The 18,980-nt window shown below is 34.0% G+C and overlaps 1 protein-coding gene and 3 long non-coding RNA genes across 4 annotated transcripts; all 4 read right to left on the bottom strand.

Annotated features, from left to right (window-relative positions):
- Positions 1 to 1,889: 1,889 nt before the first annotated feature.
- Positions 1,890 to 3,310, bottom strand: LOC146906038 (uncharacterized). The gene is made up of 3 exons (XM_085726973.1): positions 2,824 to 3,310; positions 2,310 to 2,729; positions 1,890 to 2,223 (listed from the first exon to the last, which is right to left on the bottom strand). Exons 1-3 carry the CDS (start codon positions 2,932 to 2,934, stop codon positions 1,921 to 1,923), a joined length of 834 nt encoding a protein of 277 aa, XP_085583099.1. The 5' UTR covers positions 2,935 to 3,310; the 3' UTR covers positions 1,890 to 1,920.
- A 495-nt stretch (positions 3,311 to 3,805) lies between these two features.
- LOC146906039 (uncharacterized) lies at positions 3,806 to 4,585 on the bottom strand. The gene is made up of 2 exons (XR_015019266.1): positions 4,168 to 4,585; positions 3,806 to 4,067 (listed from the first exon to the last, which is right to left on the bottom strand). It is a non-coding gene; the product is annotated as an uncharacterized LOC146906039 (long non-coding RNA).
- Positions 4,586 to 4,889: 304 nt separating this feature from the next.
- On the bottom strand, positions 4,890 to 5,490 carry LOC146906040 (uncharacterized). Its single transcript, XR_015019267.1, has 2 exons — positions 5,278 to 5,490; positions 4,890 to 5,181 (listed from the first exon to the last, which is right to left on the bottom strand). It is a non-coding gene; the product is annotated as an uncharacterized LOC146906040 (long non-coding RNA).
- A 7,326-nt stretch (positions 5,491 to 12,816) lies between these two features.
- Positions 12,817 to 15,942, bottom strand: LOC146906041 (uncharacterized). Its single transcript, XR_015018949.1, has 2 exons — positions 15,386 to 15,942; positions 12,817 to 13,107 (listed from the first exon to the last, which is right to left on the bottom strand). It is a non-coding gene; the product is annotated as an uncharacterized LOC146906041 (long non-coding RNA).
- Positions 15,943 to 18,980: the final 3,038 nt, after the last annotated feature.

The raw sequence follows: 18,980 nt of genomic DNA on the forward strand, positions 1-18,980 counted from the left end.
AAGGATAATGCTTATGATGTATTCAGTAGCTTCTGCACTCAAATACAGTCTGAAAAAGAAATGAAATTTTTAAAAGTCAGAAGTCATCATGATGGAGAGTTTGAAAATGAGCCATTTGAAACTTTTTGTTAAAAACATGGAATTATCCATGAATTCTCTTCTCCTAGAACTCCACAACAAAATGGGGTTGTAGAGAGAAGCAATAGAACTTTACAAGAAATGGCTAGAACCATGATTCATGAAAACAATTTTGCTAAACATTTCTGGGCAGAAGCAGTGAATACAGCATGTTATATCCAAAATAGAATCATCAGACCTATCTTGGAGAAAACAACATATGAACTCTTTGAGGGAAGAAGACCCAATATCTCTTACTTTCATCAATTTGGATGTACCTGTTACATTCTAAATAACAATGTCTACCTAAAGAAATTTGATGCCAAGGCCCAAAGAGGAATCTTTTTAGGAAGGTCAAAGGCATACAGAGTGTATAATTCAGACACTCTGTATTGAAGAATCAATGCACATCAAATTTGATGACAAAGAGCCTGGAAATGAAACTCGAGAGCAAGGTGAAAGTTTTGCAGATATACAGGTGCCTGAAGATAATTCAGAACCTGATCAGACTCAAGAGTCTGAAGGTAGTCCAGAAGCTAAACCCACTCCAGAAGCTCAAATTGAAGATGCTTCTGATGAAGCTCAAGATGGTTCTCAGCAAGCTAATCAATCCAAGAATAAATTCAAGTACAAGTCTTCACATCCTGAGGATCTAATCATTGGAAACAAAGAAAGTCCCAGAAGAACAAGATCATATTTCAGACAAGATGAGTCTATGATTGGATTGTTATCAGTGATAGAGCCTGCTACAGTTGATGAAGCACTATCAGATGATGGATGGATACTAGCTATGCAAGAAGAACTCAATCAATTTCAAAGAAATGATGTGTGGGATCTGGTACCCAAGCCTCAGCACAAGAATATTATTGGAACAAAATGGGTATTCAGAAACAAGCTCAATGAACAAGGGAAAGTAATCACAAACAAAGCCAGACTTATTGCTTAAGGATACAGTCAACAAGAAGGCATTGATTATACTGAAACATTTGCTCCAGTTGCAAGATTGGAAGCAATCAAGTTACTTCTATCCTATGCAGTAAATCATGGCATAATATTATATCAAATGGATGTTAAGAGTGCATTTCTCAATAGAGTAATATTTGAAGAAGTGTATGTTAAGCGACCTCCAGGTTTTGAGGATCTGAAGTATCCTCACCATGTTTATAAGCTTAAGAAATCACTATATGGTCTTAAACAAGCTGCTAGAGCTTGGTATGATTGACTAAGTAATTTCTTAATTGAAAATGATTTTAAAAGAGGTCAGGTTGACACAACACTCTTCAGAAGAACTCTTGAGAAAAACATTCTTGTTGTGTAGATTTATGTTGATGATATAATATTTGGTTTTACTAATGCATCTCTTTGCAAGGAATTTTCTAAGTAAATGCAGGATGAATTTGGGATGAGCATGATGGGAGAATTAAAGTAAGGTAGAATCTCTTTCACTCTCAAACCCCTACTTACTTGAGCGTCGGAGTGTCTACAGGTACACCCCCCCCCCAATACAGGCTACTTTCTTTATATATAATATAGATTATGGATTATAGATTAGATATATAGATCATATGTGTATTGTTACGCTCGTTAAAGTGTACTAGATCTCCTTCCCGTGCTACCGCACGGGGCATATATGGTATGAATAAAGAAAACAATTGAAAAAAAAAACAGAAACATAAATTTTTTGATGTTATTGAATAAAGAAAAGTGACGTGTTAGTCCAAAAAAAAACTGTCATTAACAATACAGAAACAATGTCTAATATGAGTTATTGTCAAAATGTCACAGTGTTGTTTAAATAAGTGCTTATACATTTTGGAATACTTCTTTGTAAACAACATAGTTTGTGTTGTCAGTGCAGTCGCCGTTACTATCAGTTATGAGAATTTTCAAACCCTTCCTTGATGTGACTCTGGAAATTGCAACATATAATTGGCAGTGAGAGAAAACTGATTGTGGCAAGTAGATTCCAACATGTTTTAGTGATTGACCTTGACTTTTGTTAATTGTCATACCAAAACAAACCGTAATAGGGGATTGCCTCCGTTGGAATTTGAATGGTATTCTGGCGTCCAAAGCCATATGAGCAAATATGAATTCAGCAAGTTCCTGCAATGTCAAAAAATCATATCAGTAATTATAGCAAAATTTATCATGTTAAGTGAAATATAAGATCAAAAAAGTTATGAATTTACCAAATATCCAACAGTAACATCATGAAGACGCGGAATCTTTTCATAAGTTAGCTGAAAATTAAACACATCATGCACAAATGGGCGCGGGACAACCCAGTTAGGGGTGACTGACACAACAATACGATGAACCCTAAAATCCATTGGTAGTTCCAAGGTTGGATACTGAATCCTCTTACCAAACCTATTTTTCACTCTAATGCTGAACATGTTGTTTCCCTTAAAGACAATGGTAATCCACAAACCAAATTGGACCTTGTAGAAATCACGAATAGCATGCCAACCCTTAGTCAGATAAATTCCTTGGTTATTTCTTTCCACCAATACCTCAAAACGATTGTTTTTTGGATCAATAAGGGTTGCATACTGATGTATCTGGTCCCCAAAGTCATGTGAAAACATCATTGGCAGCATTACAGATCCCTGAGTAAACAAAGTCGTCATTAACAATTTAAAAAATAAACACATAACAGTAATGAAAGTTAGAGTGCACTATTATATTAGGTAGACCACCCACGTATTTCACATCCATCTCAACCATGTATGTCCGATATTTCAGACGAAGCTCGTTGATCCTCCTCTCCATATCAGTAGTTGGGTTGGGGATCAAAGGCGTTGAAAAAAACATGAAATGGTTTAAAACCAAAAAGATGGCGACAAAATGCAATTACAAAAATAGAAACACTTCAGAACATTTTGGTTTGACATGAACAAAAAATAACATAAACAGAAAATAAAAAATTAATAGTATGAATATTCACCAATTAGCATATGATAGGAAAGCATTGCCTGAAAGTTGTGGTGGTGAGTCATCACTGGAAAGGGAACGTGGACTCCATACTTGAAAGCTTGAATATATAGAAGGCAAAATCCTTTGATATGAAACCATAAAACATTGGGAAAATGGGAGGTATTGAATAACGTTTTGGGAAACCAATATTTGAGGGATGGTGGAATACAATAACCGCCATTCAATCAATGTTTTGAAACTAATCAGAAAGGCATAGATAATACTCCCTCCGGTCCTATTTATAAGAGAAATTTGGGTCAACAAAAGTTGATGTATCTAGTTAAAAATTCAGTCCAAATACATTCATTTTTGTTGACCTAACTTTCTCTTATAAATAGGACCGGAGGGAGTAGAAGTTGTATCATTGTCTTGTGAATTGTGATAGCAATAACTACGCCACCGAAAGAAAAAAAATCACGGCATAGCATTTCCAAAAAAATAGGAACAGCAAGGCGCCAAAAGTGAGTAGAATTAGGGTTGGCACACTTTGTTAGCAATGTTATTCATATTAGAAATAAGTATGATTATAATTATTTATAACAACTTACGACATAAAAGTTTAAGTTTAGCTATTTTCTATAAGCTTTGATATACTAAATGTAAAAGGAGAATAAATTACTAATATTTATAATAATATATTTTATTCATTTATTTATTAAAGGAGCTTATTATAATTATGTAGTGGTGTCGTTGTTTGTGATATCTTCAATGAGCAAACGAAGATAATAATACTTGCATGTTATAATAATACACTTTTGAGCTTGTCATAAAATTCAATGGCATAAGAGATATAAATCAAATTCTAAAGTAAATTATAAAAGTACAAACATTATTATACGCTTTGAGGAAGCATACTTATTTTTAAATTAAATTTTTCTCCCTAAAGTATCGACAAAAATTAGCTTCGCACTTCAAAAATAGAGGAGGGGACGTCTTTGGACAATGTTCATCAGAAAAGCAAGGAATGTTAGCTGCATTGTAAATAAGAAAGATAAATGTTATTTAAAGGGGATAAAATATTGTGTATAAGATAAATTAGAAAATTCAAAAATAGTTTAAAAAATGGCATACTTCTCTTTGTTTCAACTAGAAACAGAGAAAGAAAGATGATCAAAGAATAAACAAACATGAGAATTTGAGCTATATTTTTCCTCCTTTGCATGTAATAGACCATTTTTTTTATCTCTTTATAAGTAAGATTTAATGCTTTGTTAACTTTAACTAAATAGTTGTTACCATTTAGAAGTTGCAAGAAGCGCCATATAAAGCTGTAAATAATATTAAATGTCACTAATCAATATGTCGTGTGTATCCCTTTAGCTCACTGAATTGATCATTTAAATTTAGGAAGTTTCTCACATAAAAATATTGATAATCATCAATGTCATTATTTATTATTTAAATTTTAGCCTTTCATAGATATGGAAAATCCAAAAATAAAAACACCAATAACGAATGATAAAAAAAAGTTAGATGTATAAATAATGGATCGAAGATGTACCGACGTAATATATTTTATGGATTAAAAGTACCATGGAATGAAGTTTTGTACAATATTTTATATCAGAGTAAACGCATATTAAATGTGAAAATTGTAAGAATTGAGCAAATGTTGTGTTCTTTTGTACAAAGAAAGAAAGAGAATTAATTAGTTATGGTATGTAATATTGTCATTCTATAGACATAAATGAAAAAAAAAAAAGGAATGGATTAAAAAATTATTTAGACCATGTATTTTGTTAAACATTTTGGGAATTTAAATCATAAATTTATAAATATTTCAATTTAATTAATTTTTACGGTAAAAAACTTAATTCATTTCATTCATAATAATTGTTTGATATGTGTGCCAAAAAAATATGAAAATTGGTTAAAGATGGAGACACTCTAACAAGATTATGGTCATCCTCATTGATTTGTCTCTTAATGAACTTGACATAAGGATTCACATATATGTGGATAGGATGCATCTGTAATCATTAATAATAGTATCGTAAGCTAAAACACATGATTTCTTGTCGTCGAGAAGCTGCATGTCTCAAACCCACCCAAGGGTCTTCGACAACCCAACTGCTTCACCCGTATCTACCACAAGAATCACTACTATAAAAAACACTGGTTGATACAAGAATTTTAAGTGGACAATTATCTACTTGACTTAAAAACCTGACGGAGGATTACCTGTAATAGATATTAATAGGCGAGAGTCATTTCATTCTAGAAAGTAAAAGTCTTCCATGATCATCGCAAATACACATTCCAACACCCACCTATTAATAGTACTTGAAAATGAGACATCCACGTTGCATTTGTAGACTCCTGGAGATGGTTGACCACACCATACCTGTGTTGTTTACTTGTACTAGAGGGCTATGTTCTTAGACATTTTGATCATTCTTCTATTGCAACCTCATGAATTGTTTCAATACTCCCTCCGACTCAAAATAAATATCCTCTTTACTATTTTGATTTATCTCAAATTATTTGTCTCTTTTACGATACTAATACAACATTCATTTTGTCAAAAAAAATAAATAAATACAACATTCATTTTTCTTTTACACTACTATACTCTTATTTATTGCATTTCACTCATTACTCTTCTAATTATAATTAATAGTTATAGTAAATGAAATACATTTCAACATTAAAATTAACACAACTAATCATTTTTATAATACCCATGTAAAACTTAAAAAAGACGCCTAACATGATACGGAGGGATAGCATTATTTCCAACCCTAGACATTTCTCTTTGTTTGTGAACGCTGAACATGTCCACATTCCAATGCATTTCATTAGGCATTAATAAATCAACAACTTTAAGATTTTGGATTGTGGTATTTGCTTGATTTGGCAGGCTTCTGCAACACCAATCCACTTTGAATCTATGTACTCCCTCCGTTTCAAAATGAGTGTCGTTTTAGGTGTTTACACACATATTAAGAAATGCAATGATTAAAAGAAAGAGAATGGTTATTTTACCAAATTATCCTTAATAACTATTGGTTAGTTTTGAAAGTAATACTTTGGAAGTAGTGTGCAGAGTATTAATTGGAGTGTACCAATTGAAAGGAAAAAGTTATTATTGCATTGGAAACTGAAAGTGACATTCATTTTGAAACAATTTTTTTTGGCTAAAGCGACATTCATTTTGAAACGGAGCGAGTATAATGTTAACTCTTGTCCGAATACTCCATTGGTTTAAATGTGTGTTTGGTCCCTACACTTTTACCCAATTTTGGTATTGGTCCCTGCGTTTTTTTTTGTTTGGCATTGGTCCCTGCAGTTTGTAAAATTTTTGGTTTTAGTCCTTCCGTTAAGTCTCAGTTAAAAAAAAAACCAAAAACTAACGGTGTGCCACGTGGACCAATAATAACACGCCACATGGCACACCAAAAGACAAAATTTTATAATTAGTTTTTTTAATATTATTATTTTATTAGATATTTAAAATAAAAAACAAAAATAAGATGAGAAAAGAAAGAAAGAAGAAAACACTGGAAAGAGAAGGCAAGCCACCGTTCCAGTTCCTCTGCTTTTGCTGCTTCATGAATATCTAATAAAATAATAAAAAAAAAAAAACCATTCTCCGTTCTCTTCGTGTGTCTTGGCAACAGACTTGGTGAAAAAGAGGGGTTTTGATTCAAAGTTCAGTTCTGCTGGTACAATCGGTTATATGAAGTGGGTTTCTCCTTTCTTTTCTCATCTTATTTTTGTTTTTTATTTTAAATATCTAATAAGATAATAATATTAAAAAAACTAATTATAAAATTTTGTCTTTTAGTGTGCCACGTGGCGTGTTATGATTGGTCCACGTGGCACACCGTTAGTTTTTGGTTTTTTTTTTAATTGAGACTTAACGGAAGGACTAAAACCAAAAGTTTTACAAACAGCAGGGACCAATGCCAAACAAAAAAAGCGCAGGGACCAATACCAAAATTGGGTAAAAGTGTAGGGACCAAACACACATTTAAACCTACTCCATTTAAAACCTCTTTGAAGAACACATTTTTAGAGGCTTCGAAGAACTTATTTAGCATTTAAAATACTCTACCAAACATATCTTGGATTGTGACCGATGCTTGAATCAAGAAAATCACATTTTAAAAAATATTTTTCTTTGAGTAATCCAGTGATGAAGTTCCCCGAATTTGTAAATAACTTCTAGCACATAGTTAAACTTGACACACTTTAAAAATGTGCTCTATAGTCTTAGTCTATAGTAATTTGACACATTTTAAAAATGGGTATCGTGTAAAAAAAAGGTAAACAATCCTAATACTCTTAACCTATAGTATTAACATTACGACAAAATAAAGAGACATAAATCAATAGTCTTTGGATTTTGTAGGGGACGAAAGGGGTCAAAATTGCTTTTATTTTATTACGTGACGTCTTCTCAGCAATTTTAGTCTTAATCTCAATAGTCTTATTTTGTAGGAATGTTAGGGGTTTTGATTGGGTATTTTAGGAACTAAAAAATTTAAAAACAACATTAGGACTTTTCCTGTTTCATTCTTGCTATCATTTTTACCCTCCTCGCTTTGGTTGGATATCTCAATTTCTATAGTTGTTTATAGAAATGTCCAATTAATATTCCCCGTTTTGAAAATGTATCCATTTATATTCTTTTTTTTCCGTCAAGTAACATATTAGCTAGTATTTCACCTCTTAAGGTGAATAAGTGGGGAATACAGGGTTGAACCTCGATCTCTACATATTGCAATGCCCTAATCAATTGAGCTATGCATTTAAGTTTTGAAAACATTAATCCCTACGGTGTCGAATATAAGAAAAAAAATTATTTTTCCAAGTTTATTAAATAAATCATGTAATTCGTCTATGTTATTGACCAAATATATCAGTTATTGAAATTATATTTGGGGTTGTTTCATATATTTTCACATATTTTAATTTTATTTGGGGTTGTTTCATATTTTATAATAGGGTTTAAAATTATATATTAATGAAATTGTGAATAAAAAATAGCGAAAAATATATATTCAAATTTTGATTATATTAAAATGGACCCGCAATACTATTTTTCTTTGAAATGTGTATGATTTTTTTTGGGTTAATTAAGTTTTTAGTCCCTATAAATATTCACAGTTTTGTTTTTAGTCCCTACAAAATAAAATCATACTTTTTAGTCCCTGTGATATTTTTCTTAAGCTTTTTAGGGACCAAAAATGTTGATGAAAATTTTTGACATGGACTAAAAATGCTGATGGAAAATTTTATACGGACTAAAAAGTGTGATTTTATTTTAAAGGGACTAAAAAAATTCAAAATATTTACAGGGACCATTTACTTAATTAACCCTTTTTTTTGTCGCTAGATTATTAGAAATGAAAAAATTTATTGAGGGAGTAAAGCGTATATTTTAACATAAGAGGGGAGGGAAGGGTAATTCAAGCTTCCTCAAGGGAGGGGAGTGAAATATTTTCTAATGTGTTTTGAATAAGAGGGGAGGGAAGTGTATATTTGAACATAATAGGGAAACAGAGTGTAATTCAAACATCTTTGAGCCTATTATGATATACTCTTATAATTACACTCTACTTCCCTATTTTAAACAACAACACCACTACATAATTATAAGATAAATGATATTTTGACAACCACTTTTTGACAACTTTTGAACAACTTTCTCTCTCATACTCACATGATGTTGTTATCCTCTCTCTTCCTTTTTCTTTCTCCATTGTTTTTGACCAATAAGAAGTGAGAAAAACAAGGTTGTCAACAAAGTTGTCATCAAATAGATGTCAAAATATCATTACTCTAATAGCATCTTTGAGCCTTCCCTCTTATTCAAAGTTTGAGGGGAGGGGAGTGTAATTTACTGTTATAATTATGTACTGGTGTTGTTGTTTGTGTTATCTTCAATGAGCAAACAAAGATAATAATACTTGCATGTTATAAGACTACACTTTTGATCTTATCATAAAATTCAAAGGTAGAAGAGACATAAATTAAATTCTAAAGTAAGTACAAATATTATTATACGCTTTTTTTCGGTTACTAACATTATTATACGCTTTGAGGAAGCATACTTATTTTTAAATTAAATTTTTCTCCCTAAAGTACCGACAAAAATTATCATCGCACTTCAAAACTAGAGGAGGGGACGTCTTTGGACAATCATCATCGGAAAAGCATGGAATGTTAGCTGCATTGTAAATAAGAAAAATAAATGTTACTTAAAGGGATACAATATATTGTGTATAAGATAAATTAGAAAATTCAAAAATAGTTTTAAAATTGGCATACTTCTCTTTGTTTCAACTAGAAAAAGAGAAAGAAAGATGATCAAAGAATAAACAAATATGAGAATTTGCGCCATATTTTTCCCCCTTTGCATGTAAAAAACCGTTTTTTTTTTTATCTTTTTATAAGTAAGATTTAATGCTTTGTTAACTTTAATTAAATAGTTTTTAGCATTTAGAAGTTGCAATAAGTCAGTCATAAAGCTGTAAATAATATTAAATGTCTCTAATCAATATGTCGTTTGTATCCCTTTAGCTCACTGAATTGATCATTCAAATTTAGTAAGTGACATAAAAATCTTGATGATCATCAATGTTGGTTAGTTACTATTTAAATTTTAGCCTTTACGGAAAATCCAAAAATAAAAACACCAATAACGAAAGATAAAAAAAATTAGATGCATAAATAATGGATCGAAGATGTGCCGACGTAGTATATTTTGTAAATTAAAAGTACCATAGAATGAATTTTTGTACAATATTTTATATTAGAGTTAACGCATATTAAACGTGAAATTGTATGAATTGAGCAAATGTTGTGTTCTTTTGCACAAAGAAAGAAAGAGAATTAATTAGTTATGGTATGTAATATTGTAATTCTATAGACATAAATGAAAAAAATAAAAAATAAGGAATGGATATTAAAAAAATTATTTACACCATGTATTTTGTTAAAACATTTTGGGAATTTAAATCATAAATTTATAAATATTTCAATTTAATTAATTTTTATGGTAAAAAAACTTATTTCATAAGACTAAAAAGATTTTATCAACTCCAAAACTGAATCTGTAATGGTACTACAGAACCATCGGACGAGTTTCTATGTTTTTGAAAAAGATTTTACAACTCGCCCCAAACTTGTCCACGACAAGTTGGTCCTGAAGTTTATACGTTTTAAGTGAGTTTACTTACGACATATTTCATCAGTTTCGAAAATGTATAATTCCATGAGTTTAGAAATAAGCATCGTTCCCAAGCTCCATAATACAAATCTTAGCTTTAAAAGTTATAAAATCATGACTTAACATGTTTTGACAAGTATCGTTTTCACTCAACAAGTATTGCATACAAGGGCATGAATCTTATAACACATCACTCAAAAGTTGCTTCTCTCTCATGATAACATACTTAACTTCAAAGATAGATTCTTCCCTTTTTAACCGATATACATACTCGCAATAAGGCTTACATATCCGTAAGAAATCTTTGGTCCTTTTGCCATAAACTTGTTCCGCTTCTTCGGAACACTAAACTTGAATCTCCACATCCTCTCATTCAGTTATCGTTTGAGCGTTAACACCTTTTTCGGAACCCGGTCATCATTCTTGTTGCTTTAATTCTTTACTTGAGTCTCGAAAGGTAACCTTCTGAACCTTACATACTTCCCATTATCATCTTTCGAGCATCCTGACCAATTCATATATGGCAATTCTTGTCCTTTTTATCTTACTTAGGTGACGGCACATACTTAAAACTTTTACCTTAGCCAACACTGATTGAATAAGAATTCATCCTTACTTATCACATTGAGAACTCCTTGCATGTCTTATGATGCTTCCTGTTAAACTTGTGTTACCAACCGAATGTTCTTTACAAAGATTCTTTCATACTAAAATTACATGTTCCATGATTAACATTTAGCTTCCATGGCGCTACTCTGATTCCCATCGGTTGGCTTAAACCATTACTCTAATCCATTAGAGCAATTGAGACTTCACATTTCTGCTTACCACTTGAATACTAACTTCTTGAACTGTTTTCAAGATTTTCCCCTGTTGCAACCAACGTCACAATCCTACACTTGTCTTGAAAATACAAAACGCATGATAACTTATCTTATGCTCACAATACTTATCTTGGGGGTAAACTTTACGTTCCTGCTGGTTGCATTTACCATTCACATCATACTTGAACTTGTTTCCAAGCAACTCGAACACATCTTTCTTGAACATCTAACCTTGTACCTTCGCATGCTATATTTTGCTTAATCATACCAATGCTTGCTCGTTGATTTTTCTTTTAAAAGAAAACTTCGTAAGCTAGCGCACGGGTCATTGACGTTGAATCAAAGAAGCAAGTAGACAAAACTAAGGTTTTGGGCATGTTTGAGCTTGGAGCTTGGAGTTGCTTCAAGATTATGATTAGGTGAGTTCCATAGATAGAATTCCCACCCTTTGGGATTATGATTATGCCATGTATGTATATTATGAATAATATGAAATTCTAGGGTTTATGTATTAGTTTAGTTGCCCCTTTTCATGCAATGCTTACTAAGTGTGCTAATACTTGCCACATGAATGTTTTACAAGTTTCTTATGATCAAATATGTACCAATATGTTTAGGGACACTTGGTTTGAGGTTTTTGGGTCAAAAATGCCATTTTTAGGGGTGCTGGACTGTCCTAACTCGCCACGGCGAGTAAATAGCTCGCTAGGTGAGCTAGAAGGTCGAACAGGGGGTTCTGCTCGCCTCCTACTCGCCATGGCGAGCAGTAGCTCGCCTCCCCAATAAGTTCACTCGCCTAGGCGAGTAAGTAGTGCCATCTGGTGCTGCTTGCTCGTTTCAGGCAGATTCGGTGATTTCCGTTCCGGATCTTTTGTGCAGTCTTTTATAAATGTAAACTCCTCAAACCAAGGTCCTAAATGATGATCAAAGAAAGCATGATTCTTATGATGTGAAGCAAGTATTAAGCATGTTAGTAAGGCATGGCATACGAGAGAAATCATGTCATGAAACGGGTAGCAAGTTATCCATAAGTAAGGGAAAAACTAGAGCCTCGACATAGTTGTCGAGAACTAGCAAGTTAGCAAGATTCCTAGAATGCTAAGACGCGAAGTATAAACTCTTCGCATATGTTTAAGTGTGTTTAGCAAGCATGTTAAGTCGTGGTTTGATTAGTTAAATCTCTCCACCATGATTAAGTATCTACAAGCATGAACAAGTAAGACTTTACCATTAATTGGATCGATCAAGGTTCCGAGGTAAACATGTATGCATGATTAGGTTTATCCTAAATTTATGACAAGAACATGATAAGTATAAGTAGGTGGCATGTCTCTTGTTATCCACATTAGGGGGATACAAGGGGTTCTCATTTTGAGAACGATTCAAGCCGTAAAAGACCCGCATGTCACCGAAAATGCAAGACTAAGATTATAACCGCATGGCGGTGCTCGTGTCTCTTGTTATCCACGTCAGGGGGATACGGGAGGTTCTCGACCTAAGGGGAACGGTTCAAGCCGCAAGGGACCCACACGACACCGAGGGAGTCCAATGTACGTACATCGGTCATGTATGGGATTGATCTCGGGGTTACTCCACCCGGGGCTCTCCGTAAAATGAACCAAGATAACTGTTTGTTCAATGTAACACCCTATATCTATTAAGCGGTAAAACGCGCGAATACATCAGAAATATTCTAGAAATAGATGCTACGTCTCTAAATAAAACCAACTAATGTCATGCATATATATAATATTTCAACGGTCACAGCGGAATACAATTCATAAACTTCAACATATACATGCCATGGTCAAAATATATCCTCATGTGAAAATATTCCAAGTCCGACAAGTGGACAATAGCAACAACATAGCAACAGAATCCAAAACAACAAATAGACACTAAGCCTAATCAGAGCCTAGATACTACGACACTAACACGACAACGGAGAAAGCTCCCGTCGTCCAAACATCCAACAAGCAAACTCACCAAGCGTCTAGTCCTGCACAACGTCTACCCATCCATACAGACATGTAGGCGGTCGAAACCACTGGGGGTAAGTATTACATTAATCATAATCCATACGAAAACATAGCATTCAAGGATTCATACATATCACACATACATAACCATCCCTCCTAGAATACTAGCATCACATGATTAATATCCCCCATTACTTGTACCTCAAGCTATCATAGCATATCAGACATATTCAATCTCTAATCAAGACATCGACACAATCTCATCATTATCATCAAATTAATTATCATCAAGTATATTCACCAAGTGTATAAGCACAAACGAGTAAGACATGCAATTAGAACATAGTTCAATTATTTACAACCATCAACAAGGTCCACCAATGTACATATACACCAATCCACCTAGATCACAACATTTCAAGATTTCATCAATGCACAATTCATCAAGTCACAAGTATGTATTCATCAAACACACTTACCATCAACAATCATCATTCACATGCAACAACAAGATAACATTTCAATATGCAATGCGCCTATACTCGACACATATATGCATGTGGTACCAAATCAACAACAGTCATTAGATGCCAACTGAACATCTATGTAAGAGTACACCTCCTCTTACATAAGAGTACACCTCCTCTTACAACAACTATGTAAAAGTACACCTCCTTTTACATTTCAACATATGACTCAACATGATCATGATGCATGGACATACAACAACGACCCAATAATGCACAACTTCAACATAACAACGACAATGTAAAAGTACACCTCCAATTACATTGAATACCTCAACAACAACTGCATTATCAAGTATACGTGTCCACACATTCAACAATCACAATCAAATAAGAGTCATCAACATACATCAACATCATCAACATAAATCATCATCATATTCATCAACAACCAACAACATCATCCTCATCTTAATTATCAACATACATCAACATCGATTTACAATTCATTTCCATTTACATCACATAAACCAAGTAAAATGGAATAACACAACAATTTATGATAAACATCATTCTCATCCTTCCACAATCATTCAAATACAACCATTTAGTCATATGTGACCATTCACAAAAGATTCATAAGACTTTAGTTCATCAAGGTTCATTTCTACTAAGTTCGTCTCCAAAAGTCACCATTTAAAAATAATAGAAGTTATGAACCAAAACCAACTCTACAAGCTCAATTTCCTATGCCATGTATTCTCACAAGTCACTTATAGGTGCAGTAGAGGATACATAAGCATTTCATCGGCCAAAAACGACGAATTCAAGAAAAATTCAAAGTTCGTCTCACTTTTCCACTCTTTACAAAATTTTCCATTTTCAAAGCAAAACAAGTTAGATCCATCACCTCATAGATTAGATAGTATTAAACACCTTAATTGAACTCATAAAACCCAAGTTTGAAGTGTGGAAACAATCCATAAGGTTTGGGTCGACTTAGAAATAGTTATGCGGATTTTTCGTAAAATTTTCTCTAAGACCTCCTTGGAGTATTTTCCTCAAAACTTAAAAACCAAAAAACATTTTCAAGTCAAACCAAAGCCATTGGAAAGCTAACAAAATTATGTACAACTTTCATGTTTACACCAAAGACCAGATCAAAACAGAAACGAGGGAAAAAGACGCAAGAACGCGAAATAGAAAAGCGGTTTCTGGGCAATTTCGCTATTAGCGTAGTTTGAGCTATTAGCGCAACAACTCCAGACACTTTCGCTATTAGCGCAGTTCTAGCGAATTTCTTCAGTAGTTACGGATTTTTACACCATTTTTGCCCAAAATCCCAATTTTCAAACCCCCAACTCCCAAATCAACTTCCAGAAAGTGTTTATGGGTCAAAATAGGTTCAATACACTTAAACAAACATGATTCAAGCATTAGAAACAACAAAATAGCTCATTTCACCAAAATCATACCATTTTCTCAAAACACCAACACAACCACAAATCTCCTCACAAATCCATAAACGACGATTCCAGTTACACAAATTCGATTTCAACAGTTCAACAATCATCAACAACAACTAATGAACACAAATTCATGCACAATTCAACATCACAACCTCATTTTTCATCAAAATTGCTCAAGAACACAATATACCCACAAATGCACATTTCAACATGCTAATTCACATAATAACATGCAATTGTCATACAAATCATGTTCTCAATCATAACAACAATCATGCACGAATTTAGAGCAATTAGATTCAATTTATCAATTTCATAAAAATGGGTATAAATGAAAAATGATGAAATTATGATCAAAAACTAACCCCCTTACCTCCAACACCAAGAATCTTTAATTCAAGCCTCAATTTAGCTCCTAGATGATGAATCCCCTCCTCTAGCTCTAGCCCTTGATCTTGTTCTACTCTCAAGCTTCTATCTCTTCTCTTCCCAAATGAAATGAAATGTGAAATGTTGTGAAACCTAATTTTCACCAACAACTAGAGTTTATATATGTGCTCTATTCAATTGGGCTTATCTCTCAAACCTTAATGGGCCTAACCCATTTCTATTCTAACACCCAAAATGTCACTACTCACTTAATGGTAAATTACAACACTAACGGTCACTTACCGGTAAATAAAATGATTACTACACTCTCTCTAGTAACTTGGTAAAATAATACTCTTACTAAGCACTAAAATAATTCTCATCCAAAATTACAAAATTACCCCTACTCTCAAAATGACCAAAATGCCCCTAAGTCCAAAATGACTAAAATACCCTTCTACACCGAATTCTACAATTCCCAACCAAAAATACACACAGATGCAAATAATCACATAATAGCACACACAACACACATAAATAAATAATAAAATAAATCTAGCGAAAAATCGGGCTGTTACATTCAACGCTAACATAATGAATGAACTTAGTTACGTTTATGTATGATTATGATTATGTTATGTTCAAGATTATGCAAGAGTGAATCCATGCAAGTTTATGTTTAAGAATAAGAGCATTAGATAATTGTAACACCCATACCAGACGTATCTAGAAAGTCTGGCACGTGCGTTAATATTAGTACTGGATACATTAAATTATACAACATAAAACATTTACGAATGAATAATATTTACATCAAGTCACGTTCGTATAAATCATAATACAATACAACTCATCCATACATAAAAATACATCCTTGATGTCCATATCGTCCTGCAGCTTTACGAACGAACCCTTGAAGTAATATCCATCCGGCTCCGAACATGCATAAACATCCTGCTTATCTGAAACAAATAAGGATTGGGATGAGACATAATTTCTCAGTGAGTTCCCCTAAACCCTAGGCTATAGGCAACCTCAAGGGGAAACCTACGGTCACCACGTGTCTACATTACAACCTGACGGTTGATTATACGTGTGTGGGGACTTGCATACTTAGACGGTAGTGCATACTAGAGCCTTCATAATCATATCTTACTTGTTATAGGCTTCACTTCCTATATGTGTCATGGCGGTCGAGGAGAACCTAGAACCGCGGTGCCAAGAATACACTCTATGTATCGAGGCCTAAACATAACATAATCATGACACGACTCTAAACCGGACGATTAGGGGAAACCTAAGATCGTCATCGGTATTATGTTCTTTACTTGCTCTAATCCATGCCTTGTACTTATCATGTAGCATCTAATGCTCTTATTCTTAAACATAAACTTGCATGGATTCACTCTTGCATAATCTTGAACATAACATAATCATAATCATACATAAACGTAACTAAGTTCATTCATTATGTTAGCGTTGAACAAACAGTTATCTTGGTTCATTTTACGGAGAGCCCGGGTGGAGTAACCCCGAGATCAATCTCATACATGACCGATGTACGTACATCGGACTCCCTCGGTGTCGTGCGGGTCCCTTGCGGCTTGAACCGTTCCCCTTAGGTCGAGAACCTCCCGTATCCCCCTAACGTGGATAACAAGAGACACGAGCACCGCCATGCGGTTATAATCTTAGTCTTGCGTTTTCGGTGACATGCGGGTCCCTTACGGCTTGAATCGTTCTCAAAATGAGAACCCATTGTACCCCCCTAATGTGGATAATAAGAGACATGCCACCTACTTATACTTATCATGTTCTTGTCATAAATTTAGGATAAACCTAATCATGTATACATGTTTACCTCGGAACCTTGATCGATCCGATTAATGGTAAAGTCTTACTTGTTCATGCTTGTACATACTTAATCATGGTGGAGAGATTTAACTAATCAAACCACGACTTAACATGCTTGCTAAACACTCTTAAACATATGTGAAGAGTTTATACTTCGCGTCTTAGCATTCTAGGAATCTGGCTAACTTGCTAGTTCTCGACAACTATGTCGAGGCTCTAGTTTTTCCCTTACTTATGGATAGCTTGCTACCCGTTTCATGACATGATTTCTCTCGTATTCCATGCCTTACTAACATGCTTAATACTTGCTTCACATCATAAGATTCATGCTTTCTTTGATCATCATTTAGGACCTTGGTTTAAGGGGTTTACATTTATAAAAGACTGCACTAAAGATCCGGAACGGAAATCACCGAATCTGCCTGAAACGAGCAAGCAGCACCAGATGGCACTACTTACTCGCCTAGGCGAGTGAACTTACTGGGGAGGCGAGCTACTGCTCGCCATGGCTAGTAGGAGGCGAGCAGAACCCCTTGTTCGACCTTCTAGCTCGCCTAGCGAGCTATTTACTCGCCGTGGCGAGTTAGGACAGTCCAGCACCCCTAAAAATGGCATTTTTGACCCAAAAACCTCAAACCAAGTGTCCCTAAACATATTGGTACATATTTGATCATAAGAAACTTGTAAACCATTCATGTGGCAAGTATTAGCACACTTAGTAAGCATGGCATGAAAAGGAGCAACTAAACTAATACATAAACCCTAGAATTTCATATTATTCATAATATACATACATGGCATAATCATAATCCCAAAGGGTGGGAATTCTATCTATGGAACTCACCTAATCATAATCTTGAAGCAACTCCAAGCTCCAAGCTCAAACATGCCCAAAACCTTAGTTTTGTCTACTTGCTTCTTTGACTCAAACCACACCATCTTGTTACCTTTTCTTGCAATTCAAGCATCATGAATCTTTGCTAGCTCATCTCTAATCCATTCCAAATCTTCTTTCACCAAAACCCTAATTTCATGGTTTTTCCCCTTGTGAAGATAAAGTTGGAAAACAAGCTCAAATAGAGCTTCTACTTGTTCCTTGCTCTTGAGAGTACCATGCTATAAGCCCAACCTTCTTGCTTAATCAAAACCCTAGCTTTGAAGGACTTCTAGAGAAGAAGAAGAGTTGAAATCAAGCCTCAATCTAAGCTACCAATCTCATAAAGGGTGATGGAGGAACCAATTCTTGATCTTGAATGTTAAAGGAAGAAGATTTGATGAATTAAAGAAGTAGGGAGAGAAGAGAGAAGGCCGATGGAGAGGAAAGAAGGGAGAGGAAATATTTGCTCCAACCTAGAGAGAGAAAATGATAAGGGAAATGAGATATAAACATATAAATATTACTTTTCGTGAAATTACAAAAATGCCCTTGCCACAGGCGTATTAAATACGACCTTGATACTTTATCCGTAATAAGCTAACATCTCATAAAATATTTCCATTAACTTACTTTCCATGATTTTAATTCCTCTGACACGATCGACTGGTAATATCTTGATACTGACAGGCAGGATATTACATCCTACCCCCCTTAAAAAAAAATTGTCCTCGAAATTTAGAGATTACCTACCGACCATCCTGACAAAGTCTTACCATTTATGGTCTGAGCCATACATTTCTTATCCATACATATCCAAGAAGTTCATCATTGCTTGAGTTTCGTCTTGTTTCTCGATTCACATACATAA

Source organism: Medicago sativa, chromosome 7 (assembly GCF_051527215.1).
Source record: "Medicago sativa cultivar Bolivia chromosome 7, Bolivia_mono, whole genome shotgun sequence".
Lineage (NCBI taxonomy): Eukaryota > Viridiplantae > Streptophyta > Magnoliopsida > Fabales > Fabaceae > Medicago > Medicago sativa.